This window comes from Aspergillus sydowii (genome assembly GCF_001890705.1).
Source record: "Aspergillus sydowii CBS 593.65 unplaced genomic scaffold ASPSYscaffold_1, whole genome shotgun sequence".
In the NCBI taxonomy this organism is placed as follows: Eukaryota; Fungi; Ascomycota; class Eurotiomycetes; order Eurotiales; family Aspergillaceae; genus Aspergillus; species Aspergillus sydowii.
Window position 1 is genome coordinate 2268599 of NW_024467859.1, and position 23421 is coordinate 2292019.

Below are 23421 nucleotides of genomic sequence, written 5' to 3' on the forward strand. Positions count from 1 at the left end.
AAGTGACACTCTAGGTATCTTGGCTGGTGGCATATATAAAAATCAGAAAAGATATTTAAATCCTAAGGACACATCAAAATTCAAAAATCGTAAGCACCTCCATGCTAATGCAAAAGAGTAACCTGCAGGTGATCATAGGCTTCATCGGAATTGACTGGTTCCAAGGGGTTCAGGAAATGTAAGCTTTTTAACCAAAATCAAAATTGCATCCAATTATCCGGTTTTATTTCCCCAGGAAGTCCTTGCTGTGTCTCCGTCTCGAAGCACGGAATTGCTGTAAATTCACCAAGTTCCTGAGGTAGGTTCGACACAAAATGATCGAGGCCAATATGCGGCATTTGCGAAAACGTATGAGGGGTTAAGAAATCTGAGGGGGAGGTAATATCAGGATGTGGTACGGCTGGATCCTGCATCTCATTCTGATTGATGGAGCCTGGGGCGGGTGTCAGGCCAGGTGGATGGACGCCGTTCCCATCAGGGGGGTACGGCTCTTGGAAGGTCTGGGCATCTGGCGAAAGTGGACCGGTTTTCCAGAGCATTTCCCAGTTTTTAAAGCGGTCGTATGCGGACTCATGAGACCCTGACTGGCCGGTTCCTTGAGACGCACTATATTCTTCGAGACGGGATATTGCTCTTTCTAGAGCCTCAATGACGCTTACGGCAGATCGAGCGGATCCGACACCCATAGACATGATCTTGATGAGCCCCATGCCCTTCTGTAGGGCTTCGCGGAGTCTTTCTGTGCGTTTAGTTAAGCTTTGCGCGAGGATGACCAGTAGCGCAGCACGACAGGAGCTAAACTCTGTGAAGGATGCACGAGCAAGGCCCGTTTCATCCCGAAGTAGGCGGCAGAGGTCGATAATTTCTAGAGCTGCTTCAACACAGTCGGTGACCAGCGTTGACCGATTCTTGGAGACGCCCGAATTCATTTTTAGGGGAGAAATTTGGAATGCGGCTGAGGAGAACCCCTTCATGCTGCTGAATAGGAATGGTCGCCCCAAGAAAATTCGAGTGAGACAGTAATCCAATTTCAGGTGTACATTCGATCGAAACAAAGGACCTGTCGGATTTAGATCCCGACAATTGGTCTCTTCTGGTAAAGTGTTCCACCAGTCGACTAGGTGTTTGCGTAGATTGAGCAACCTTTCGAGACAATCTTGCTGTTGGTTCTTGCGGCATTTTCGGAGAGTACATCTTCAATTTGTTAGCTTGGAATTAAAAGAAAGATTAGAAAGATTCTTACATCTCGTTTGAGACCTCCCCGAGCTTCAGCGTCAAAGTAATCAGGGTTATCATATTGGTATGGTTGGAAGCTTGTCCCCGTGGCATTAGTGCTGGAAAGTCGACAGGGAGTGCAGCGTCCACGTCTGTATCTGATAGAGAGACCGGCCTCCCGTGGAGAATACTGACTCGTCTACAAATAGACCATTAGTTTGTATCCAAGTGGCAAGGTAATGGGATCTCACTTTTCAATAGTGTAAGCCGTCCAAAATACCCTATTCCGAAGTTCGATCATATGAGGTGGAAGCCCTTCGCCACTATATTTTCTGTGCATGCCGTTTTGAATTGCCATTTTCAGGGCAAGTCCAAAGTAAGTGTAGCAAAGGCCCGAAGTATCCAGAGGTAACAGGTATGTACCAATCAATAAGCAAGCCTGGACACTGCGGATCGACGCCGAGGCAATAATATCAGGAAGCAGTTTAGAGGCGAATTGATAAAATGTCAAGCCAACCTCATCCTCGGAAAAACCGTGGTCATCGGTATCAGTAGAGATGGGCGGTACGCGATTCACTGGAGTTGCTGATTCCATGTGCGCAAATTGAGTTCCGATCGCAAGTACCATCAAAATAGAGCAGACTGCACCGGCATCATTGCATGAGAGACTGCCAGGGTTTATATAGCATATGTTGAGTTTATCTTTGAGCCAGTCCTCTTCGACGTAGAAGTTATTTGTCTGGGCGTATTTGAAGAACATCTGCACTAAGAAGTCGGCCACAAACCGGGGTGGTAGGCACGTAACAGATGCAGATACAACAGCTCCAGACTGCAATTGCGTTGCCCGCCACCGCTCTTCAAAGGGTTCACTTTCGGTAGACACCTGGGAGGGTCAGCATGGACGGCGGGAATGGTGGCGACCGACATACCTCTGGGGTTTCAGCCTTCATCCACTCGTCAATCTTCTTCCTAATCTTTTCGGAGAAGTTCAGGTACGAGAATTCGCCGGAGTACTCTGTCCAAGAGTTAGAAACGTCGTTCACTGCAAAACAACCAAAATGTCTACAGTTGAGAAGCCATCTCAACCATGAGCAATCAACATACGCGTTGTGTTATCCGGCAAAGCCTTAATAGTAAAATCCTCATCATCGATCGCCAGATCATCAAGCTCCTCACTTTCCAGCACGGCCGACGGACCTCCCTCCGAGTCAGAACCACGATGTTTACTCTTCAACTCCTCCGCAGTTTTCCGAAGAGACTGGATATCGAAAGAAATATTCGGCACATAATGCTGTAATATCCGTTCCATGCATCGGATTCGTTCGGCCTCAAGCATGTCATGGCGGCTGCGTGCGGCAGTTCGTTCCAGCAACCTATCATTTAATCGCTCGGTAAGGACTCATCCACAACCTGTGTTCCTCATTGATGATTTGGCCGACTTACGAGACGGATGACGAGCGCGGGAGCTTCTCCGCTTGATCGGGGTGCGTGAAGACACACTGGCGGCGATATCGAAGGCACCGGCGGCAGGGAACGCCTCCTTCACATTTCTCTTTTACACGGCGACAGCCATCGCAGCTAGCGCAAGAAATAAGTTAGTCGTAAGAACAAAAATGTGGTAAATGCGAGACCAAAAGACGGGGGACAAGGTCGCATGCCGGCCGGGGGCAACTTACGCTCGCACCGCCCTTTTGCGGTTTTCCTCCGAAACGCGGGGTCGTTTTTGCTGGCCCGCGCCAGCGGGTGTAGATGGGGCCTCATCCATGATAGTAGAGGATCAAGGGGGATGCGTGCTTGGGATCATCGTAGGGTAGACCGAGCAAGGGTGGGTTGTGGGAGCGCGCGAAAGAGCGTAGAGGAGAGGAGAGATGGTGGAATTGAAAGAGAGAATAACCAGGGATTTCTTATCCGACTCCGCTCGATGATAAGCGGTTCCCCTCAGCCCCATCTATGACCGCTTCCTTGCCGGCTTCCAGAAAGATCTTGCGTTTCATAGTTCCCATCCTAGTACTTATTAATGTTTATTATTGATTGTAATTGATTTTATGGTTAAGATTCTCAACATCTCTTTTGTAAACTATTTCGTTTGCCAATTTCGAATTCCAGCTCTACCCATATACGCCGGATGTGGGTGCGACTATAGTTGACCATTAATCATTACGGTTTCTTTTATTCTAACGTAATCGGTAGCATTGGTCAAGCATGGCCTAAGGCATACTGAAATCAGTCGCTGTTTTCCAGACTCAGGTTGCTTCTAGGGTTGAGCAGTCTAATATATATATGCGCTTCGGCGTTGGCTTCCTCTTTTTAATCGGAACGCCTTCCGAATTTGATAAATTAATATCTATGCACGATGAACATGATAATTTCTAAAACCCATCAACATCCATTCCAATACCCCTCTCCTTTCCAACATCCAACAACTTCTTCCCAGTAACCAAATCCATAATCCCCATTCCTACAACCTTAATGACCACATTGCACCCCTCGGGCACCTCAACAGGCTTCAACTCAGCGGCTGTCCCACTCAGTTCCTGACCTCGATACAACTCTCCGAGTTCAATAAGCTGCTCCCCTTTCACGCCCGCAAGAATGAGCTCCCCAGACTCCTCAAGACAAGCCTCCCTCGAATCCACGTAAACCTTCCCGCCGCCCGAAAGCAGCGTCTGCGAGTCGATCTCCTGCATATGCGGCCTGTACGAACCGATAAGCGAGATGAATCTCTGCTTAGAAGGCTGTTGTTGTAAGTATGAATAAGAAAAGTTCGGCTCCGTTGACGGCGTGCAGCTAAATATCACATCGCTGAGGCTTAATTCAGATCGGAGACGCTCGTCGTAGTCCTTGGTCCCTTCCTTCGCTAGCGTGCTCATCGTGACTTCAGGATACGTCCGCTTCAGCTCAGCGATAACGTCGCGCTCCAACTCCACAAGTCGCTGGCGGCCGCGGTTCACGAATGTGATCTTGCGGATCTGGCTCGGAAGTAGGAGGAGTGCCAAACGCGCATGCCATTCCGCCTGGCGCCCGGAGCCGAGAATAACAATATTCTCCCGTTTCAGAGAAGAGGTCCGAACAAACAGTGACATGATCGTGAGTGCTGTCCGGAAAGCGGTGATCTCGGCGGCACTAAGAAGACCGAGGAGCTCGCCTTTTGGGGAGAAGATGTTGATGACGCCTAAGACGCCGTGGGATTTGGAGACGGTGACAATTTTGGCACCTGTGCTGGCCGTATTCGAGACGGGCATGAAAAGGGACAGATCGCCTGTTTTGGAGGTGATTGCTGTGCGCAGGGGCTGGTGAACGAGGCGCTCATTTTCTGGGGTGGTGGATTGAGCAGAGACCGTGACGAGGGCTTCGTCTAGGGTCTGTAGGAAGGAGAGACATTGCTGCTGAGTGAGTTGACGAAGGACTTGCGCGACTGCGGGTTCTGGGAGGAGATGCATAATGGGTCTGTACAGGGTTTCTTGTATAGTCGGGTCTGGCTGTTATGCATGTAGAGGTTGGGATTGTAATAATATTGACTGACCTGGAGAAGATGGTGGGGGAGACGGAGATCACGGCGATGTCGGAGTTGGGGATAACGGATACAATCGGTCCAGACCAGGGCACAGCTGAGCATATTAATGCAACTGGTACGACAAACTGAAGCTAAGATATGAGAAGATAAATAAAAATGTTCATGTCATTATCATAAGCTGCAATGCTGACGCTATCTAAATGCATTTCGTAAATCTAGAAAATCACCGCCGACGCCGCTCAAGCCCTGAACTATACCAGGACGAAATCAAACAAACAAAACAAGCTGATCTCTAGCTCAGTTGCTGGAGCGAAAGGCGAGACGAGCCCTTCGCTTGAGTTCGTCGAACATCGCCTCCTGCGATTGCTTTGTGCGTCCAACTGCCTCAGTGTTCTCCACTGCCCGGCGGAGCAAGAAACCCATGCATTCCTTGACGGAGCCCCAGGTAAGAAGCTTATACACATTCGGAGATTCCGTTGGCTGTGTCTTCGCCGACTCGGCTTCGGCGCTCTGGAAACCTTGCAGCAGCTCACAGCTGATCTCGTCAGCCATACCCTGCAGTTGAGCGTAGCTGAGGTCCACATCGGAGTTCTGGCCGCGGCTAGCCTGCTCGAGACGAAGAGCGTGTGCCTTGCGGACAGAGTCCCGGTTGTGCGTGGCGATGATGACATTAACGGGCGGGAGCTCAGTGGCGTGTTCAGCAGAGGCGGACTTCAGCATCTTGTTGTAGCGACGGGTAAGAAGAGCCTCAACGACGCCATCATAGCACTCATCGGTTTCTTCCTTCTTAGCCCAGATCAGGTGTCGGGGTTCGGTTTTCAAGTAAGCTCCGCGGACCAGCTTGACTCCCAATGTGTAGCCTTCCTGGCGGGAAATTTCGAGATGTCTGGCGAGTGTGGCGGGGGTGGAGCACAGGTATGCCTGGTAAGTGTTGTAGAAGACAGCGCGGCCAGGAGTGCGCGAGTTGCAGTACTTCTGGTACCTCATTGTCCACTCTTCAATTCCTGGCTGTACAGCCTGTTCCTCTGCGTCTACGAGCAAGCGCACATTCCGTGAGATGGCGAGGTCGCAGATCTGCTTGATTGATTCATCCATGAACGCCGAGGGAGCAGCCTGGTTCTGGAGGTACTCGAGTGCTTGGACGCCCATGCCAGTGAACCTTTTTTTTTTCCCTGGTCAGCTAAGGTTTTGATTTGAGCATAGAGGGGTAGAAACTTACTTCAGGGCCACAAAGTCACCTTCCTGAGCCATGTCTACGGTCTGGAGTGTGCCGTCCATCCACATCTGGATCTCCTGCCGGCTGGCCTTCTCATCGCGCGGGTCGGCGTTGGACTCGCCCACTAGGACTTCACGGGCGTAACCGAGGAGGACTCCGCGGTATCCCAAGTGTTTGATTGCGTTGATAGAGCGCTGGACTTCGAGCTTGTTTTCGCCAGCGTTGAACTGCTTGTATAGAGTGTGCTTGACGAGCAGGTTCAAGAGGGGGTTCTTCGCGACATCTAGAAGAGCTGTCTTAGGGTTCGCGAGCGCCGAAAGAGTGTAGATGCATGGCTTCAAAAGCACAGAAGATGAGGAGACGGAGAGGATCAGTAACGAGCGGAGGACAGAAGAGAGTGGCAGCTTCGCGAGTGGCGAGGCCGATGGCTTCTTGGAAGACTGGGGAGCTTGATGCCAGAGGCCGTTCGTGGTCTCTGCTGTGAGAGATGACTTCGCATTGCTTGTGCGGCTGACGAATCTTGCAGTCCGATAAGAGGACGGCGGAGGGATACTGGACAGTGCCCGCACCGAAGGGCGGGGGGTGGCGGCCTTCATCTTGCTGTGGCTGCAGCGTGGGGTAGGTGTTTTCTTTGAAGGATAAGTGTAGATATGGGAATTGGTTCCGGATGATAAGTATAACCAAGAATATTTGTAGTCTATTGAAGGTGGTGTAGAGTAATATGTGTTATGGCAATAGGTGGGAAGTAGATATGGTTCAGGTGACACTAGCCGGTACAAGCCGCCCTGAACCGGCAAGCTGTTACACAGGCAAGATCCTGTCCGCGTGCCATCCCAACCCTGCAAGGAGCCGGTGAGCGCCTGCGCCAGACCTACGGATTTGCTAAGCTGGAGAATTATTCACAAGATGGGGAAGATGGGTCGCGCTCTCCGAAACAACCGTGATTGTCGAGTTTCTATGAGTAAAAGATTTTCTTTTCCCTCCCCGGTGACCCATCCAGAGAGAGAGCAATCAGAAACAAAGCCTTATGCATAGCACGGACCGGCAGTTGGCATCTTGGATCCTGTGCCAGATGCTGGTTTGATGTGCGAGCAACTGAGCATTGCAGGCCGGTCCCACGGGCCGGTGCTCGCAGACTCCACCGGATGGAGTTTTCAGACCGGCCCGGTTGCTGCAGTGGGAGGCGACCTGCACCCCGTCTTATCTAAGTTATCCGCTCTCTCTGGTTTGCTGATAGCTTTGCTTGGTGGGGTTCAGATTTCTTCCTTCGACCTTGGCTTCCAAAGTTGCATGTCGACTTTTTGTCGGTGAATCTCCGACCGGCCTATCCACACCCGCGCTATCTGGCTGATCTCCCATTCTGATCCAATCATTTCCGCAGGACGCTCAGCAAATGCCAAGCTTTTATTTAGTGGCAGATTCGAGTAGGGATCATTTACACTACACTGCACTGCAGTCAGTTTTGCGGAGAGGGTTCAGATCTCCAGAATGTTACCTGGAAGAACAAAGCCCTGTTAATCTGTACTTGCTGTTGCTTGCCTCCATGTAAGGATAGTTGAGAGCCAGGATTTACCTTAAATTTGACTAAGTGATCGAGATACCATACTTAGGTAGTTTCCAGCTTCAGCATTACCACATCATCACACCATCACAATATCGCTGGCGCTTTTGCCGAAGCTCGTCCGATAGCTGACCCAATGTGAGGACTTTCTCCGAGTCTCGGGCTCCCTGTGCACCTAGGCCTGTCTACTTACCCAAATCAAACACTAACTGGAATCCCGGCACACCGCGATCTCCCCGGGTCCATAACTCCATAAGTCCATATCACCCCTGACAATGCTTAAAATACCAGAAGCCAATAGGATTAACTTGCCGCACAACCATCTATGTGTAAGTTTAATCTTATCTAATGGCGTAATGATAAGTAGGCCGTTCATCCAATCTGGCGTCTACCCGTTTTATATGGGATGTACTTGTATCACCATCCAACGCATGCGCTGTATTCTACCTCGACATTGCCAGAGCATGGAGGAGGGCTGGGATGAGCTCTCTTTCATTCACTACGAACACGAACATCGAAAATTAGGGTATTGGGTTTGTTGTCATACTGCTGGCCTCGGCAATGAGTACTGGCTGAAAGGTAGATACGTTGCCAACACGCCACTGCAGCAGCAATTAACTATCCTACAGCTGCAACAGGTTATATGTTTTATTATGAGATAGCGTCTGCGCTCTTCAAGCCCTTTCTTCGTTATCAAGTGGTATATGAGCTCCTGTTAGTCATCAGGTGAGTATGCATAGTTAGATCGTATATAGACCGTGAAACATGTGGTGCGAAGCCGGACAGGAACGCGAAACAAACCAAAGCAAATCTCAAGAGAATTCAATATCGACAAACAGAAAAGCAGCCGATGATTAATTGTATCGGATGTCCATCCGGCTTGTATACAAACAATAAAAGGTGTGGCGGGCCAGAGTGCCACTGGAGATCCGGCCCGGTCAGTCCCACCCGGGAGCACCCCGGTATGTACTGTAGATTTTCCGGACTGATACTGACCGGCGAAGACGAGTACTGCAGTTGCGGGGCAAGGTTTCCCATGGAAAAGACGGCTGAATATTCTGACCGTCTCCAAATATGCGATTGGTGCAGAGAGGGGCCCTGCGACTCCGGTGGTAACCGGCAGCTTTAAATCACGGGAGCTTCCCCGCATGCGTGAAGACGTCGTGTTTGCTCTCCTCACCACTTCTTCAACTCTCTCCTTAATCTCATATTCATTTTACGAAGAAGAGACACATAATGCAATCATCGCTGCTGCTCCGGGCGAGGGGTCTCCCTGCCGCCAGAACTACTGTTGCCTCTGCCTTGTCCCGTACGAAGACGGCCTCGTACGCCACCTTCAAGGTTCCTCGCATCGACAACGAACCAAACGTGAGAACATCTGTCGCTGCTGCAGTGATTCCACTCTGCTAATTACTTAATAGAAACATTACGCTCCCGGCTCTCCTGATCGGAAAGCTCTCCAGGATGCTTTGGCTCGCTCACAACAGAGCGCTCCTCTCAGCGTTCCTCTAGTTATCGCCGGAAAGGAGGTAAGAAATGATTTTGCCCCAGCTGCAATAGTTGGAGTAGCAGGAATCTAACAATACCAGGTCAAAGCTTCCGAATCATTCACACAATCGAACCCCGCCTCTCACGGCCCGGTGGCAACTTACTCCAACGCAACCGCCAGGGACGTTGAAGCGGCCATTGCGTCTGCTCTCGAAGCTCGCAAGTCATGGGCCTCGACTCCATTCGCTGATCGCGCCAGTGTTTTCCTCAAGGCGGCCGACTTGATCTCCACAAAGTACCGCTACGATGTGATGGCTCTCACTATGCACGGCCAGGGCAAGAATGCCTGGCAGGCAGAGATCGACTCCGCAGCGGAGCTGATTGACTTCTTCCGTTTTGGTGTCAAGTATGCCGAGGATCTGTATGCGCAGCAGCCCGTGCACAATGCGTCTGGTGTTTGGAAGTAAGTTTAGTGTGATGTACGACTTGATTCAAAAGAAAAAGAATGCTAACGAGACTAGCCGCGTTGAATACCGCCCTCTGGAGGGATTCGTCTATGCCATCAGTCCTTTCAACTTCACTGCTATTGGTGGTAACTTGGCTGGTGCTCCTGCGCTCATGGGTAACGTTGTTATCTGGAAGCCTTCCCCATCCGCCATTGCGTCCAACTGGCTCGTCCACCAGATCCTGCTCGAGGCAGGTCTGCCCAAGAATGTTATCCAGTTTGTTCCTGGTGAAGCTGAAGAGGTGACCAAGACTGTTCTTGACCACCCCGACTTCGCTGCTCTCCACTTCACCGGTAGCACCAACGTCTTCCGCAACCTGTATGGCCAGATCTCTACCGGAGTTGCTGCTGGCAAGTACCGCAGCTACCCCCGCATTGTCGGAGAGACTGGTGGCAAGAACTTCCACCTTGTTCACAAGTCGGCCGACGTGCGCAATGCCGCCGTCCAGACCGTTCGTGGTGCGTTCGAATTCCAGGGCCAGAAGTGCAGTGCTACATCGCGCGCGTACGTGGCTGCCTCTATCGCCGATGAGTTCGTGGAACAGGTCGCTACTGAGACTAAGAACCTGAAGGTCGGCCCTCCTTCTGAGTTCTCTAACTTCTGCGGTCCCGTTATCCACGAGGCGTCTTTCAACAAGCTTAGCAAGGTCATCGACGAAGCCAAGAATGACCCCGAGCTTGAGCTGGTTGCTGGAGGCACCTATGACTCTTCCAAGGGCTGGTACATCCAACCCACTGTCTACCGCACATCCAACCCCGACCACCCCCTTCTTACCCGCGAGCTCTTCGGCCCCGTCCTCGTCATCCACACCTACAGCGATGCCACCGAGGCCGACTTCGCTCGTATCGCCGAGAAGATCGACCAGACCGGTGAATATGGCCTGACTGGCTCCGTGTTCTCCCAGGACCGCGAGGCCCTTGAAGTTGCGAACGAAGCCCTCCGCAACGCCGCCGGTAACTTCTACATCAACTGCAAGAGCACCGGTGCTGTTGTTGGCCAGCAGCCTTTCGGTGGTGCGCGTGCCAGTGGTACGAACGACAAGGCCGGTAGCGGAAACCTGCTCTCCCGCTTCGTCAGCTTGCGCTCTATCAAGGAGGAGTTCGTCCCTACGTACAAGGTTACCTACCCTAGCAACGAGTAGGTTGCTCCAGGCGTCTTTTAGCAGGTCGTTTACTATTCCCCATTTGTTACGTCTGTCATGTTTGACTTGAAATTGCATATAATCTGGCGTTTTTTTCTTTTCTTACTATTTGACGAAAAAGTCATGATTGCATTAGGTATTTTTTATATCAATACACTATTTATACATCATTCAAACTTGCGCTTCACACTTCTCAATAAATTTCCCCATACTAACCTTCGCCCTCCCCGCAAACTCCCCCAGCTCATACTCCTTCCCACTTCCATCCTCCCCGCCATCGAAAATCTCCATAGAAAACCACCCCCTAAACCCCGTTTTCAGCACCGCAGTCCCCACAGCCTCAATAGGCAAATACCCGCCATCATACGGCATAGGCCTATAATCATGACTCCACCGCCCCCTCGGCGCCGTTCCATCAACAACACCTGCATCCAACGGCTTCGTCGTCTTCGTCGAAGACTCAGACCCCGGAGCAACAGGCACATACGCATCGGATACCTGTAACAAATAGATTTTCTCCCGCGGCACAGTCCTCGCCAACTCAGCCATGCTCTCCTCAAACCTGCGACTCAAGTCCTTCTCCCCCGCAGAGCCCGGGTTCACACCACCAACCCGTCCAGAAACCGTCGTGGGATCCCCCCACTCCCCACCCGCAGACTGGAACGTATCCAGACAAAGGCCGACATTCCCCCTGTCCACATCCCGAACAACCTCCCAAACGTCCTTCCAATCCGGCGCATGCGAGGACCAGCACCAGTTCTCGTACGCGAGACGCATGCCCTTCTCATCTAGTAATCCCGCTAGCTCCCGCAGATCCTCGATAATATTCCCCCGTAACGACGCGGAATCTGAGAGCTTGTCCAACGGCGTATCAGTCGATCCTACCTGCAACATATCCGTGCCTGCAGCCTCCATGATCCCAATCCAGCCCTTTGCACGGGCGAATGCGTCCTCTCGCTCGGGGGACCCGCGCGGCCAGCCCTCGAAATTGGAGAATGGCTGCAGCATCATTATGGATAGGTTGTGGGTTTTGCATAGCTTTGCGACTTCTGATGCGGCAGTTCTGAGCTCGGCGTAGAATGTTGGCGAGACGGATTTGTTGTGGAGACTTGAGGCGTAGGAGAGGAGGTCTGGGAAGGCGAGTTCGATTCCTGTGAAGCCGGAGCTGCTGAGGGCGGATAGTTTGGCGGGGAGGGGCGTGTCTGTGGTGCCCAGGGAGCAAGTTGCGTAGGATAGTGGGATATTGGAGCCTGGCATTTTGGATAGTGATAATGCTGTTTGATGAATAGATATTTTCTTTAATTACTTTTTTTGTACTATTAAGTGGGATATACAGCGTATATAGTGGTGTCTATAGATCGGATGCAGCGGTATGATGTAACGATGAGGTTGCGGAGCAAATCGACCTTGAGCCAACAGGTCTTGTCGAAGCTTGGGTTCGCCTCATTTTGACTTGAGAATAATATAACTCCAGCTACTAATTGTTTACATCAGTTAGCTGCGTGCCAATGATGTAACTTTGACCTAGCTCTTCTTTTAACTGCTGAAGCATCGTCCGGTCTTGAAACTACATCCCAACCAACTGTCAACCCTACTTTGTTCGCAAATTCACAGAAATTACTACACAATGCCGTCGCAACAAGAAATAGTCCAGAAATTCAAGCGGATCGGGATCGTCGGGTCCGGAAATATGGGCTCCATGATGGCCTTTGCCTTCTCAGAGCTCGGGCTCGACGTATCCATCTGGGACGTGAAGCACGAGAATGTAGACCAGCTGCTTGAATCGAGCAAGCACGCCAACTACAAGAACGGAGGCAAGATCGAGGGATTCTACGATATCAGCAAGTTCACGAAAAGCCTGGAAGGACAGGGCGAGCGGAAGATATTCCTCTTCTCGATCACGCATGGTGATCCCGCAGATTCTGTTCTGAAGACAATCAAGGGTGATCTGAAAAAGGGCGACATTATCCTGGACGGTGGGAATGAGAATTACCGTCGTACGGAGAGGCGACAGAAAGAGTGTGAGGAGATCGGGGTTAGTTGGATTGGCTTGGGTGTGTCTGGCGGCTATCAGTCTGCTCGACGGGGTCCCAGTCTATCACCTGGTGGGAATAAAGAGGCACTTGATCTTGTAATGCCTCTTCTAGAGCTCTACTCTGCGAAGGATTCAAAAACAGGCCTTCCATGTGTGACCAGAATTGGACCCGGCGGATCAGGGCATTTTGTGAAAATGGTCCATAATGGAATTGAAAACGGGATGCTCTCAGCTGTTGCCGAGGCGTGGTCTCTTCTCTACTATGGCAGAGAGCTTGGATACGAAGAAATTGCCGACATATTCGCCGAATGGAATAGCAAAGGAGAGCTGCGAAACAACTTCCTGCTCGAAATCGGAGCCGATCTACTGCGCGTCAAGAAGACACCAAAAGGCGACGGTAAAGGTCAAGGAGTTGGAGACAATGGATACGTGCTTGACGATGTCTTGGACAAGGTAGTGCAGGACGACGATAATACGGAGGGAACGCCGTATTGGGCGATCATGGAGTCTGCTGCTCGACATGTCTCTGCACCAACGCTTGCTACAGCACACTATATGCGGATTTCAAGCGGGAACCGCGCGGAGAGACTCGAGGTCGCGAAGAAGCTGAAAATTCCGACTCCCACTCCTATTCGAGGTATGAAGAACTTTGAGGCGTTTAAGGAGCAGCTGCGTCGTGCAGTGTATGCCTCATTTCTAGCAAGCTTTTGTCAAGGTCTCGAGATGATCGCTCGCGCCTCGGAAGACGAGGGCTGGGATATCGACTTGGGGAAGTGCCTGCAGATCTGGCGTGCAGGATGCATCATCCGATCAGAGGCGATCGCAGATATCCTGCAGCCAATTCTTTCGAAAAACAGGGAGCTGACGAATATGAAATATATCGACAAGGTGGCGGAAGAATTGCAGCGGACATACAGCTCGCTGAAAGAGATCACCATTGCCGCCATCGATTCAGACCATTATCTTCCGGCCATTTCTGCCACTTTAGAATACGTCAAGTACGAAGCAGGAACAACATTGCCGACCAAGTTCATGGAAGCGCAGATGGACTTCTTTGGAGCGCATGGGTACAACCTGCCTGGAGTGCCTGGGGAAGACCCGGGGCCAGTGGGCAAGGGGGCGCATCATTATGAGTGGCGGCCAGCAGAGTAGTGTAATTGTGCAGAATATAAATATTGTCGTGTTAAAATGGGACTTCAATTAGCCTTCCAATATTGTATCCAGACTTCAAAAAGTTTATGGTAGAGGCGCCGCTGGTGCCTGAGGACGCACGTGGGTGATCGGCCCAATCGGGACTGAGGGGCATCGACCCCGCCGCTGAACATTTTCTTCGTTGGCCTGAAATTGCGACTTCAGGCGCAGTTGATTGGCATTGATTACTCGGTGGATGCTACCGCGCTCTTTTCCTCGCTCTCTTTCCTGTCGCTCTCTCTCTTCAATTTCTCGACGCCCCCTGAGGAGAATAGAATCGCCAAAGCAACTTGCCGCAAGAATGGCTGCTCTTCCTAACACCTACGACGGTTAGCTTCCGCAGGGACCCTCTTCGATGAACGAGCTGACACTGCTGGATGCTGCAGAGCCCGTCCGTATCGCGGTCATCGGTGGCACAGGTCTGCGTGAACTCCCTGGCTTCACCCAGGCTGCCTCGCTCAACATCTCAACACCATGGGGCGCCCCCTCCTCCCCAATCACCATCCTGCATCACACTGTCAAGGACAAGACCGTCGCCGTTGCGTTCCTTAGCCGCCACGGATCTCACCACCAGATCGCCCCTCATGAGGTGCCCGCGCGCGCTAACATTGCCGCCCTTCGCTCCATCGGTGTCCGCACCATTATCGCTTTCTCTGCTGTCGGTAGCTTGCAGGAGGAGATCAAGCCCCGCGATTTCGTCGTTCCAGACCAGGTCATCGACCGCACCAAGGGTATCCGGCCCTTCACATTCTTCGAGGGAGGTGTCGTCGGCCACGTCCCCTTCGGTGATCCCTTTGACGAGGGCGTTGCCAAGGTGGTCCGGGCTTGCGGTCACAGCTTGGAGGGAGAGGGCGTAACGCTGCACGACCGTGGCACTCTTGTCTGCATGGGTATGCATCCTTATCGCCAGCACTTTCTTACGTTACTAACCTTGGCTTTAGAGGGACCTCAATTCTCCACCCGCGCAGAGAGCAAGCTTTACCGCTCATGGGGCGGCTCCGTTATCAACATGTCGGCCCTGCCAGAGGCCAAGCTCGCCCGTGAGGCTGAAATCGCATACCAGATGATCTGCATGTCCACCGACTATGACTGCTGGCACGAGTCTACCGAGGATGTCACCGTGGAGATGGTGATGGGCAACATGAAGGCCAACGCCGTGAATGCGAAGCACTTTGTCACTGCTGTTCTTGACGAGCTGGCGGCCGAGCACAACTCGGACCTTGTCCAGGCTAAGCAGTACGCTGGATCCGTGAAATTCGGCCTCAGTACTCCGCAGACACACTGGTCTCCTGAGGCGCGCGAGCGGATTAACTGGTTGTTCCCCGGTTACTTCCAATAAACGCTTTGATGTCAGTTATGCCAGCGCAGACATAGACGATAGCTTGAGATAGAGAACGATTTATGACTTCCATTCGAATTCAGTCCGTGCATTTTCGTAAGCCTATTCTCAACAACAACATAGGAAAAAGTACGTGGGTGAGGAACAAGAGCCGGAACCCAAGGACCGCATGGAATTCAACCAAAATTCAAATTCAGGGGAACCCCAAGCCACGGATCACGCGATCCAAAACCACGCTTCTTTAGGCTCAGCATCTCCAGCGCAACCGAGCCTAACACTGGATTTAAGAGAAGAATGAACCCGACCTACCATAGTCAGAGTAAGCACGGCCAGAACTGACGGGAACCGACAATGTCCCTAGTAAGCCCCAGCTCGGATCATGCTCTGATTTGTCCAGAGTCAAAATTAGCGTCGGATTTTGATCAGAAATCGCGTGTTGTGATTCGCCCGCTCGCAAATGACGTCATGTCAATTGGCGCTATCCCGCTTTGGGGGAAGTATATGGTCCTGGAAACAGCCCTAGGAACCCTCTCTGGGCGATGCATCAGGAACGCTGTTTCAGCTGGTGGTGGGGAGAAAGAGAGAGGGAAGAGAAACTAGGCTAAGAATTGTCAGTAGGATGGGTAAATTCGGACAGACCTTTATTTAGATTTGGCTGGTCTTGGGTTCTTATAAGGGCGTGGTCTGCAATCTCTGCAAATACTGCTTCTCATACATAGCTACATCCATCTATTCCTTCTTTCTTATTCCACCTGTCTCGCGCTTTTGGCTTGTATAAAGTCGTCCTTTCGTTTAAGCTACAGTGAGTACCGTATCCCTACTTCCTCTCCTTACTCACTTCCGCCTATGAATCTCATTACTAACACTCAACCTCTTTGATAGAAACAACACAAGCAAATCATGGGCCTCTCAAAAGAAGTTATCATTCTTATCGTCATTGTCGGCTGCGTCGTTAGCGTTCTAATCGGCTACTCCATCCACTCGCTCGCTACAAATGGCTTCAACGGACAGGGAGAACCCAGGGAAATGTCGGACGACCAGCGGCGGTATATGCGGGAGTTCCGACTGAAACAGATGAGCTGGATGGCGCGAGATGCACGGTCACGACCAGATATTGAGACGCCGATTGGGTCGGGGGTTTATTCGAGGATGGAGTAGGGTGCCTTCTACTACTCAATAGGATGTGGCATTTAGGTTGGATTAGGGTTATTATGTATTTCGTATGTCGATGTATTTATGGCTTTCTTTTGTTGGATGGGTTGGGCTGGAGTTTGGTTGGGCGTTTGCAGAAACCAGAGCCATTGGATAATTAGGGCCTGCATTGATGAAAGTTAGAATTCAAGCCTGTGTTTAAGTTGGTAAATTGGCTGGAATATAAAAATAGCAGTTAGGGGCCGTTGATTGACCAAGTGGAGTTCATCGGCTCCATTCTCCATAAATTCCTCACGCCCGTGCTTTTCAAGGTTCAATAATCAATTGCAGTTCCTGCAATGCTTTTGGTTGTTGGGTTTCATAACTTACTACCATTCGGCATCGCCGGGTTAATTCTCACGTTTCTCCCAGAATGATCTTCGACACTCAATAACGTCGCCATGCCTCTTTCACCTCCTCTACCCTCCCTTGGCCGTATCGGACCTCTCAAATCCCGACGAGGCTGCAAAGCATGCAAGACCCGGAAAGTAAAATGCGGAGAAGAAAAGCCTAGCTGTCGCCGGTGTCTCGTGAGCAGATACAAATGCGAATACGCCACCTCCACGAACGATTCTTACGCCGCAGCCGCATCGAGCACGTCTATCCTCGATCTCCCCGTCTCAACATCCCCAAACACTGTATGGCGAGAGCGTCGCGCTTTTGCTTATTATTTTGAGCATGCTGCCCCATACTTAGGTGGGGGACTTGATCTGGACTTTTGGGCCTGCGTCGTGCCTCGGGCCTGTCGTACCGAGCCTGCCATTTGGGATGCCGTTAATGCAATCAGTACTTTGTTTGAATACCCTGACATGTGTCTTGATTTTGTATTCCTCAGCTTGCGACACGAAAGGTCTCCTGCGCTCAACCCGAAACAGAGCGAAGCTTTGCGATGGTACTCGCGCTCATTATCAAAGATTCGGACCCAGATTGGACGTGGTAATGTCAATGCCCAAGTCGCCCTGATTAGCTGTGTGCTCTTTGTTTGTATAGAGACGCTGCAGGGCCATGTGGAGGAGGCCCTGCAGCTCTATAACCAGGGTATCAAACTTATACTCGATTTACGTGCTAAAGCCTCCAATTTTCAAACCACCTTACTTGAAGGAACTCTTGTCCCCCTGTTCATGCGCCTCGGGTCAGCTTCTTTGTCAATTTCAGGGACATCGATTTGTGGCCTGTTCAGCAACATCGACAACGGAGAAACGTACAATTTTACATCGCTGGGTTCCGCTCGAGATGCGCTCATACCACTGTCGGCTCAGGTCCAAATCCTGGAAAGAGAATCAGGAAGCAACCCATTCATCGGCCTTGAAGCGGAAATCACGCCTGAGCTCATAGCGAGACGAAGTAGACTCCAGGAGGCCCTTAGATGCTGGTATTGCGCTTATACGGATCTCACGCGAAGGTTGCAGAGCACAAGCCCACCTCCCGTGAACTCGAATCCTCCAATACATGCCTTACTTGTCATGTACCATACCACGTTGACTATAATAACGTCAAACTGTCTGGAACGTAGTAAATCCGTTTACGACGCTCACATTCCGAGCTTCCGCCTCATTCTCGAACAAGCGACCATTGCACTCGACGATTCAGCAAATCCGGATGGGACCCAGCCTGCCTTCACATTTGAACTTGGTGTTGGGCTACCTCTCTTCTGGACGGCTATGGAATGCCGCGATCCAACCCTGCGGCGAAAGGCGCTCGGACTCCTGCGCAAATCACCACCAGTGCAGAGCTTCTACAAGTGCGCAACTGGAGTGATGCTTGCGGGAAAGATCATCGAGCAAGAAGAGGCACTGAGCAGGGACATACTTCATGAAAGAGCACAGCTGCATGGGAATGGTACCATCTCAACCACATCAGTGGATGGTAGCGAGGTGACAAAGATCCCCGAGGAAGCCCGAATCCACCACTACGCTGTCTTTCGGCCGCGCGATCAACCATTCTTACTCGGCCCACATGACGTTTCAAAGTGGAATAGGAACCCAGAGCAGCTATTCATGAGGTATACATGGTATCGAAGTGACCCCCATGACGAGTCGGCTTTGCATTTGATGGATGAATGTGTGCCGATGGAATGAACCGTTTCATACGGAAACGAAGCTGTTATTGCTTCTTATTCGAACAGGGTTAAACAACGAATATTCGAAACGGTTGGGGAAGGGGAGGTAGTTTGAATGTTGACCGGGCTGAGGGTGTATCGTTCCTTCCTCAATGCTTCATCGTTCCAAACCAAAGTCACTCTTTCCATATCTGGTATGTTTACCTTCAGTCGTGCCTTCCCGATGGATTGGAATTTATACCGCTGTACGAGGAAGGGACGATCATTTCGACATGAAGGAGCAACATTGGTTGCTGCTTCCTTTCAAGGGTAGATACAGTCCAAAATTAGGGCAACTCTCCCATTTGCCCTTTTTTTCGCCCGGCCGACGCAGTTGCCTATAAATGCTCCTCCCACCAAACTCGCGCTCCGGCTGACTCTCTCCTTACAGCTGCCAACGTATTTTTCTCCCTTAGCTTTTCTTCGGCTTGCAGCTGAATGCGGTTTTTAAGGAGTATCAGCCGACGTTGGCGAGTATTGATGCGGATATAATGATTAGTCGGACAGACAGAGGCGAGAGGCCTTTCTGTACTACATGGGTCTGCTAGTAATAGCTTAGTAGGCCTGGACCCTGCGCAGTCTATGCCTTGAAATATCGATGTCTTCGGTGAACAATCATGAAATGCTAAATATGTCTCGTTTCATGGCGCATATAGACGCGCCCACCGCAGTATACTAATGTGTAAAAGGCTGCGAGCAGCTCTCTTCTACCTGACCAAGATACTACTCGGATTGGAAAAGGTGTGTAAATGGCTGTCCAGATGGATCAAACTAATAGGATTTAAAGACTTCACATGGTGTATGGAATAATTGAGGTAATCTTCAGGCCATGAAATTTGGACAGGAGAGATGCACAAATATGGAGACGCAATATGCTTGCAGATAGCCCTGGATACAGCCAGTGATACCAGGCGAGAGTACTGGGTATGGATTGGAGAACAAACAAGAGGGTTAGCCACTTGACGTGAGAGAAGGCTAGGTCCTGCTAAGGCGAGGCTTAAAGTCCTCCAGCTTAAGACCTGTATCTTTCATGGAAAGGAGTTTGGCCGACAACTCGGAGAATTTAGTATTACTGCAAGAGTGTGGTCTCTGCATTGTTGGGCGCTCCTCAGTCCACTCCCGCCACTTGGGGGGGGGGGGGGGGGGGGGGACCTTGAGACTGCGCATCGACTTTTGCAGATCGCGCAACGAAACTGACTCAAAGGGGGCATATGCCGAGGATAGTCGTTTTATGGCAATAAAGTAGAGTTCCGAGACACAAAAACTCGCAAATCTTCCCGCATGATGTTCCTTCACGCTCCCAAGTATTCTCCTGGCACTTTGTGTCATGAATACTGCTTGTCAAGAATTCTTCGCGGCGCTTGTTTATTCTGTCTATGTCAAGAAAGATGATGTTAGTTCTGCGCTCCAGACGTCAAGTACTGTACGTGCCGTGGCATTGCTTACCAGTAAGCGTGTTCGGCAGCGGGAGACCCAAGGACGTTATAGGCCCATCAATGGTCGAGATCAGGAGGGCAGAACAAGTGCGGAAAGCACTGGGTTTATTCAACACCCATGTAATCCAGAGAAACAGCATCATTTGCCGTTGACCTTCAGGCCTCCCAATAGAGTTTCAAGGTTGCCTCAAGGGTTCCGTTCGATATCAAGTGCACTAAATTGATGTTTACCGAAGAAGTCCCCACGTACTGCGACTGATACCATCTCTCCGAAACGAAGTCAAGGATACTGTGACACTCGTAGTAGTCGACCAAAGTGCAAAGCTTAGCCAGTAACTCCGTAGTGATTGTCTTGGGCAGATCTGATAATCGGCAATGAAAGATCCGTAAGAGCAACAGCAGGGCCTCGGTGTCCCAATCACTCGTTTCAATCTCAGTAGACCCTGTTGCACGTAACGATGTAGCTTCTTTCCAGTCTCCAGATAGCGCCCTGTCGAAGTAGGGAGAGACGAGCTTGAGATGTGCGGAGGAGACAAGAATACGCACTTCTGGGTTACACTTCGCTTCGTCGGTGTCATCTGGGATTTCGTCTGAGGTCTTTGGCGTGAAAAAGACACATTGGGGTTAGTGACAACGAGGATGGTGTCGCCCTTGGGTGCAATTTTGTGGGTGACCGACATTGTGTCTGAGTATAAGCAAATTGCGAGTCTGGGGGAGATGGTCACAAAGGGCGGAGCATAAGTCAAAAGAGAGGTAGCAAGAGTTCTGCAGGTGGGTCGAAGAGCATATACCTTAGGATCGAAGATGATTCAGTTCTGGCGTCGAAGCTGGATAGATAGGTTAAAATGAGAAATATGAGATCACGGCGAAAAAAAGTGTGACTAGTCAAGCTGGATATAGAGGGACAAAATCAAGGGAAAGATGTTGCTATGATGAAGTGAAGGAGCAAGGCAAGATGAAAGAGTTGTGTTAATAAGATGAAGTGAATGAAAATCAGCGAGAAAGTGAACTCAATCGGCTCAAGAGAAAAATTCAAGGAAGGAAATGAGCATGTAAAAGGCGGGATTCGGTTACTGGACTGAGTTAAGATACACGAAGGATAAACAGACAATCTACTTATACCGGAACGCCTGGTAAAAGAAACTTGTTTTAAAGCGGCTCCGTGGTTAGTTCTCTATAGTTTAACCTTAAAACTTACACGGGTTTCATCGCAATAGTACCCGTATCCCAATGGGAACAGGGCAACCGGGTGGTAGCTTCTAGAGTGAACGGATGCAAATTTCAGGTTTATTAAAAGACGGACACCTTGTCCCAGAGATATATCAAGATTTTCTCAAGATTTATCAGGATTCATCCGGAGCTAGGGCCCGTTGCTGGGCGATCTGAATCTGCTCCACTACGGCGTGTTTCCGAGATGAACTGGGCCTAGTGCCTTCGCTTTTTTCTTAAATGCTTGCTGTGCGTCCTGGTCCAATGATCGTCCCTTCTCACCGGTAGTTACCATGCGCTTCTTTCACGGCACATTGGCAGTGGCGCTGCTGGGTGCAACCAGCGCAGCTACAGAAGCCGGTGCATCTTTCCCAAGCAATGTGTCCCCCAGCGTCACCGTCGAGCAAGGTGTCATCAATGGTTTTGTGCAGAATAACACCAACGTCTTCCTTGGCATCCCGTTTGCGCAGAGTACCGCTGGAGAAAACCGCTGGAAGGCTCCCAAACCGATCGACGTGTTTCACGGAGGGAGATTCGATGCAGGAACTTATGGCCCATCCTGTGCCCAGGCAATGTCCGGCACGACTATCACTGCCCAAAGCGAAAACTGCCTGAACCTGAACATCTGGACTCCCCTCGGCGACACCAAGTCTAATTTGCCGGTCTTTGTCTATATCTATGGCGGTGCTATGGTGACTGGGGGCAATAGCAATGCCCAATGGCAAGGCTATACCTTTGCGCGCAAGGACGTGATCTATGTTAACTTCAACTACCGCGAGAGTATCTATGCCTCGCCTAACGCGCCTGAGTTACAGGGCGAGTCCCAGAACTTCGGGATTCTGGATGTTGAGTTGGCTTTGGGATGGGTTTACAACAACATCGAAGGCAGGTATCCCTTCCTCGTCTGGCGAACCGAACTAACTAGAAATGTTGACAGCCTTTGGTGGTAACAAGTCACATATTGTTCTGGGAGGCCACTCGTCCGGCGGAGTGCATGTCGACCACTACCTCTGGACTCACCCGCAGACTTTCCTGGCCGGTGCCATCGAGATGTCCGCCAACGCGCAGTCAGGTCCCACCTACGCACCTGCAGGTGTCGCGCTGAAGCAGGTGGTTCAGGACATGCTAGATACCGGGGTATCGCTGGACTGCACAGCTGGAGATTACACACTGGACTGTCTTCGCGGAGCAGACACCTACGACTTCCAGACCAGCTACTTCAACTCAACCTCCAACACCTGGTTCGCGCCAACAGTAGACAACATCACCCGGTTCACGAACTATACCGACCGCTTCGTGAACGGTCACTATCCGAAATCCCTGCCTCTTATCGTCGGCAACTCAGACCAGGAGGGCGCCATCTTCGGATACGTCTATAGCGCCGAGAACAAGAACTTCACTTCCTGGATCCGCACCTTTGACGCAGATCTAGCCTTTGTGTCGGAGTCCGAGCTGCTAGCCGCATACAACGAAGACGACTATACATCCATCTCCTCAATGAGCGGCGCCTCATATGGCGACGCCCGCTTCATCTGCGCCACCGACGCCCTGCTCGACCTTCGCGCCGCAGACCAACCAACCTGGAGCTACCGCTGGTTCGGCAATTACTCAAACGTGCTGGGTATTCCCGGCATCGGCCCGTCCCACGGTAGTGAAGTCCCTTTTTTCCACGGCGGCAATGAGTGTTTCTCCTTGTTGAGTGGTGTGACGGACGCACAGCAGCGGCTGGCGGATTACATGAATGACTGGTTTGTTGCGTGGATTCGGGATCCTTCTGCTGGGCCTGGATGGGAGACGGCGAGGCCTGTTGATGGGCCCCTGGCGCAGTTGGGTGTGTCTGGGCGTGAGCAGGAGACTGTGATGAATAGGACTGGGCAGTATAATGGCCGGTGCCGGAGGGTTTATAAGGCCAATTATCCTAATTACCCCGTAGTGCAGAACCCCGTACTGCTGGAAAAGTAAACTTCTATACAGAAGGTACAATTAGAAACATTTAAACTAGAGTAAACGCTCATTTTCTCCTTGGAATACTGCTCTACGAGGATAGTGCAAGATAGCTCTAATCATAGAAGCCAAGTCACAAATTCGATCCTCTAATATATTTACGGGGGATTTCCCTTTCTCGGTGTTCTAGGTTAATCTTCGTTGCTTACGGAGTGGACGTTAGGATGTGGCCGCTGGTTCGGGGCCTGGTGATAGTGTGGGAGCTGGGATAGCGGTCACGCGTGAGTATTTTGTGTATATGGATGAAAACGGCCGGGTTTGCTTTTTAGAGTTTGAG

The 23421-nt window shown here is 51.0% G+C and overlaps 11 protein-coding genes across 11 annotated transcripts; 6 read left to right on the plus strand and 5 right to left on the minus strand.

The window, feature by feature from the left end:
• Positions 1-197: 197 nt before the first annotated feature.
• Positions 198-2980, minus strand: ASPSYDRAFT_140309 (Zn(II)2Cys6 transcription factor; the record flags this gene model as incomplete). The annotated part of the gene is made up of 7 exons (XM_040841033.1): positions 198-1194; positions 1244-1414; positions 1467-2098; positions 2145-2230; positions 2320-2588; positions 2659-2793; positions 2892-2980. 7 exons carry the CDS (start codon positions 2978-2980, stop codon positions 198-200), a joined length of 2379 nt encoding a protein of 792 aa, XP_040707902.1.
• Positions 2981-3376: 396 nt separating this feature from the next.
• ASPSYDRAFT_38783 (putative proline utilization protein PrnX) lies at positions 3377-4776 on the minus strand. Its single transcript, XM_040845778.1, has one exon. It carries the CDS (start codon positions 4653-4655, stop codon positions 3585-3587), a length of 1071 nt encoding a protein of 356 aa, XP_040707903.1. The 5' UTR covers positions 4656-4776; the 3' UTR covers positions 3377-3584.
• A 250-nt stretch (positions 4777-5026) lies between these two features.
• On the minus strand, positions 5027-6541 carry ASPSYDRAFT_139086 (proline dehydrogenase family protein; the record flags this gene model as incomplete). The annotated part of the gene is made up of 2 exons (XM_040840910.1): positions 5027-5888; positions 5949-6541. The coding sequence occupies 2 exons, from the start codon at positions 6539-6541 to the stop codon at positions 5027-5029; spliced, it is 1455 nt and encodes a 484-aa protein (XP_040707904.1).
• Positions 6542-7866: 1325 nt separating this feature from the next.
• On the plus strand, positions 7867-8348 carry ASPSYDRAFT_38786 (uncharacterized protein). The gene has a single exon (XM_040845779.1). It carries the CDS (start codon positions 7971-7973, stop codon positions 8166-8168), a length of 198 nt encoding a protein of 65 aa, XP_040707905.1. The 5' UTR covers positions 7867-7970; the 3' UTR covers positions 8169-8348.
• Positions 8349-8742: 394 nt separating this feature from the next.
• On the plus strand, positions 8743-10641 carry prnC (delta-1-pyrroline-5-carboxylate dehydrogenase prnC; the record flags this gene model as incomplete). Its single annotated transcript, XM_040840868.1, has 4 exons — positions 8743-8874; positions 8928-9035; positions 9096-9457; positions 9516-10641. The coding sequence occupies 4 exons, from the start codon at positions 8743-8745 to the stop codon at positions 10639-10641; spliced, it is 1728 nt and encodes a 575-aa protein (XP_040707906.1).
• ASPSYDRAFT_289054 (sugar phosphate isomerase/epimerase family protein) lies at positions 10599-12083 on the minus strand. Its single transcript, XM_040844575.1, has one exon. It carries the CDS (start codon positions 11896-11898, stop codon positions 10813-10815), a length of 1086 nt encoding a protein of 361 aa, XP_040707907.1. The 5' UTR covers positions 11899-12083; the 3' UTR covers positions 10599-10812.
• A 185-nt stretch (positions 12084-12268) lies between these two features.
• ASPSYDRAFT_53678 (uncharacterized protein) lies at positions 12269-15206 on the plus strand (the record flags this gene model as incomplete). Its single annotated transcript, XM_040848728.1, has 3 exons — positions 12269-13783; positions 14256-14757; positions 14809-15206. 3 exons carry the CDS (start codon positions 12269-12271, stop codon positions 15204-15206), a joined length of 2415 nt encoding a protein of 804 aa, XP_040707908.1.
• A 410-nt stretch (positions 15207-15616) lies between these two features.
• On the plus strand, positions 15617-16451 carry ASPSYDRAFT_289066 (uncharacterized protein). Its single transcript, XM_040844576.1, has 2 exons — positions 15617-16008; positions 16089-16451. Exon 2 carries the CDS (start codon positions 16107-16109, stop codon positions 16362-16364), a length of 258 nt encoding a protein of 85 aa, XP_040707909.1. The 5' UTR covers positions 15617-16008; positions 16089-16106; the 3' UTR covers positions 16365-16451.
• Positions 16452-16798: 347 nt separating this feature from the next.
• Positions 16799-18475, plus strand: ASPSYDRAFT_141544 (Zn(II)2Cys6 transcription factor domain-containing protein; the record flags this gene model as incomplete). Its single annotated transcript, XM_040841157.1, has 1 exon — positions 16799-18475. One exon carries the CDS (start codon positions 16799-16801, stop codon positions 18473-18475), a length of 1677 nt encoding a protein of 558 aa, XP_040707910.1.
• Positions 18476-20087: 1612 nt separating this feature from the next.
• Positions 20088-20611, minus strand: ASPSYDRAFT_26130 (uncharacterized protein; the record flags this gene model as incomplete). The annotated part of the gene is made up of 2 exons (XM_040844249.1): positions 20088-20421; positions 20478-20611. The coding sequence occupies 2 exons, from the start codon at positions 20609-20611 to the stop codon at positions 20088-20090; spliced, it is 468 nt and encodes a 155-aa protein (XP_040707911.1).
• A 761-nt stretch (positions 20612-21372) lies between these two features.
• ASPSYDRAFT_38791 (uncharacterized protein) lies at positions 21373-23246 on the plus strand. The gene is made up of 2 exons (XM_040845781.1): positions 21373-22025; positions 22078-23246. Exons 1-2 carry the CDS (start codon positions 21434-21436, stop codon positions 23100-23102), a joined length of 1617 nt encoding a protein of 538 aa, XP_040707912.1. The 5' UTR covers positions 21373-21433; the 3' UTR covers positions 23103-23246.
• Positions 23247-23421: the final 175 nt, after the last annotated feature.

Excerpts from the sequence above, each read along its gene's own strand:
- ASPSYDRAFT_38786 (XM_040845779.1), top strand. The coding sequence starts at position 7,971 with ATGGAGGAGGGCTGGGATGAGCTCTCTTTCATTCACTACGAACACGAA.
- ASPSYDRAFT_289066 (XM_040844576.1), top strand. The coding sequence starts at position 16,107 with ATGGGCCTCTCAAAAGAAGTTATCATTCTTATCGTCATTGTCGGCTGC.
- ASPSYDRAFT_289054 (XM_040844575.1), bottom strand. The coding sequence starts at position 11,898 with ATGCCAGGCTCCAATATCCCACTATCCTACGCAACTTGCTCCCTGGGC.
- ASPSYDRAFT_38783 (XM_040845778.1), bottom strand. The coding sequence starts at position 4,655 with ATGCATCTCCTCCCAGAACCCGCAGTCGCGCAAGTCCTTCGTCAACTC.
- ASPSYDRAFT_38791 (XM_040845781.1), top strand. The coding sequence starts at position 21,434 with ATGCGCTTCTTTCACGGCACATTGGCAGTGGCGCTGCTGGGTGCAACC. Across the intron at positions 22,026-22,077 it reads GGTTTACAACAACATCGAAG|CCTTTGGTGGTAACAAGTCA; the intron begins GCAGGTATCCCT and ends AAATGTTGACAG.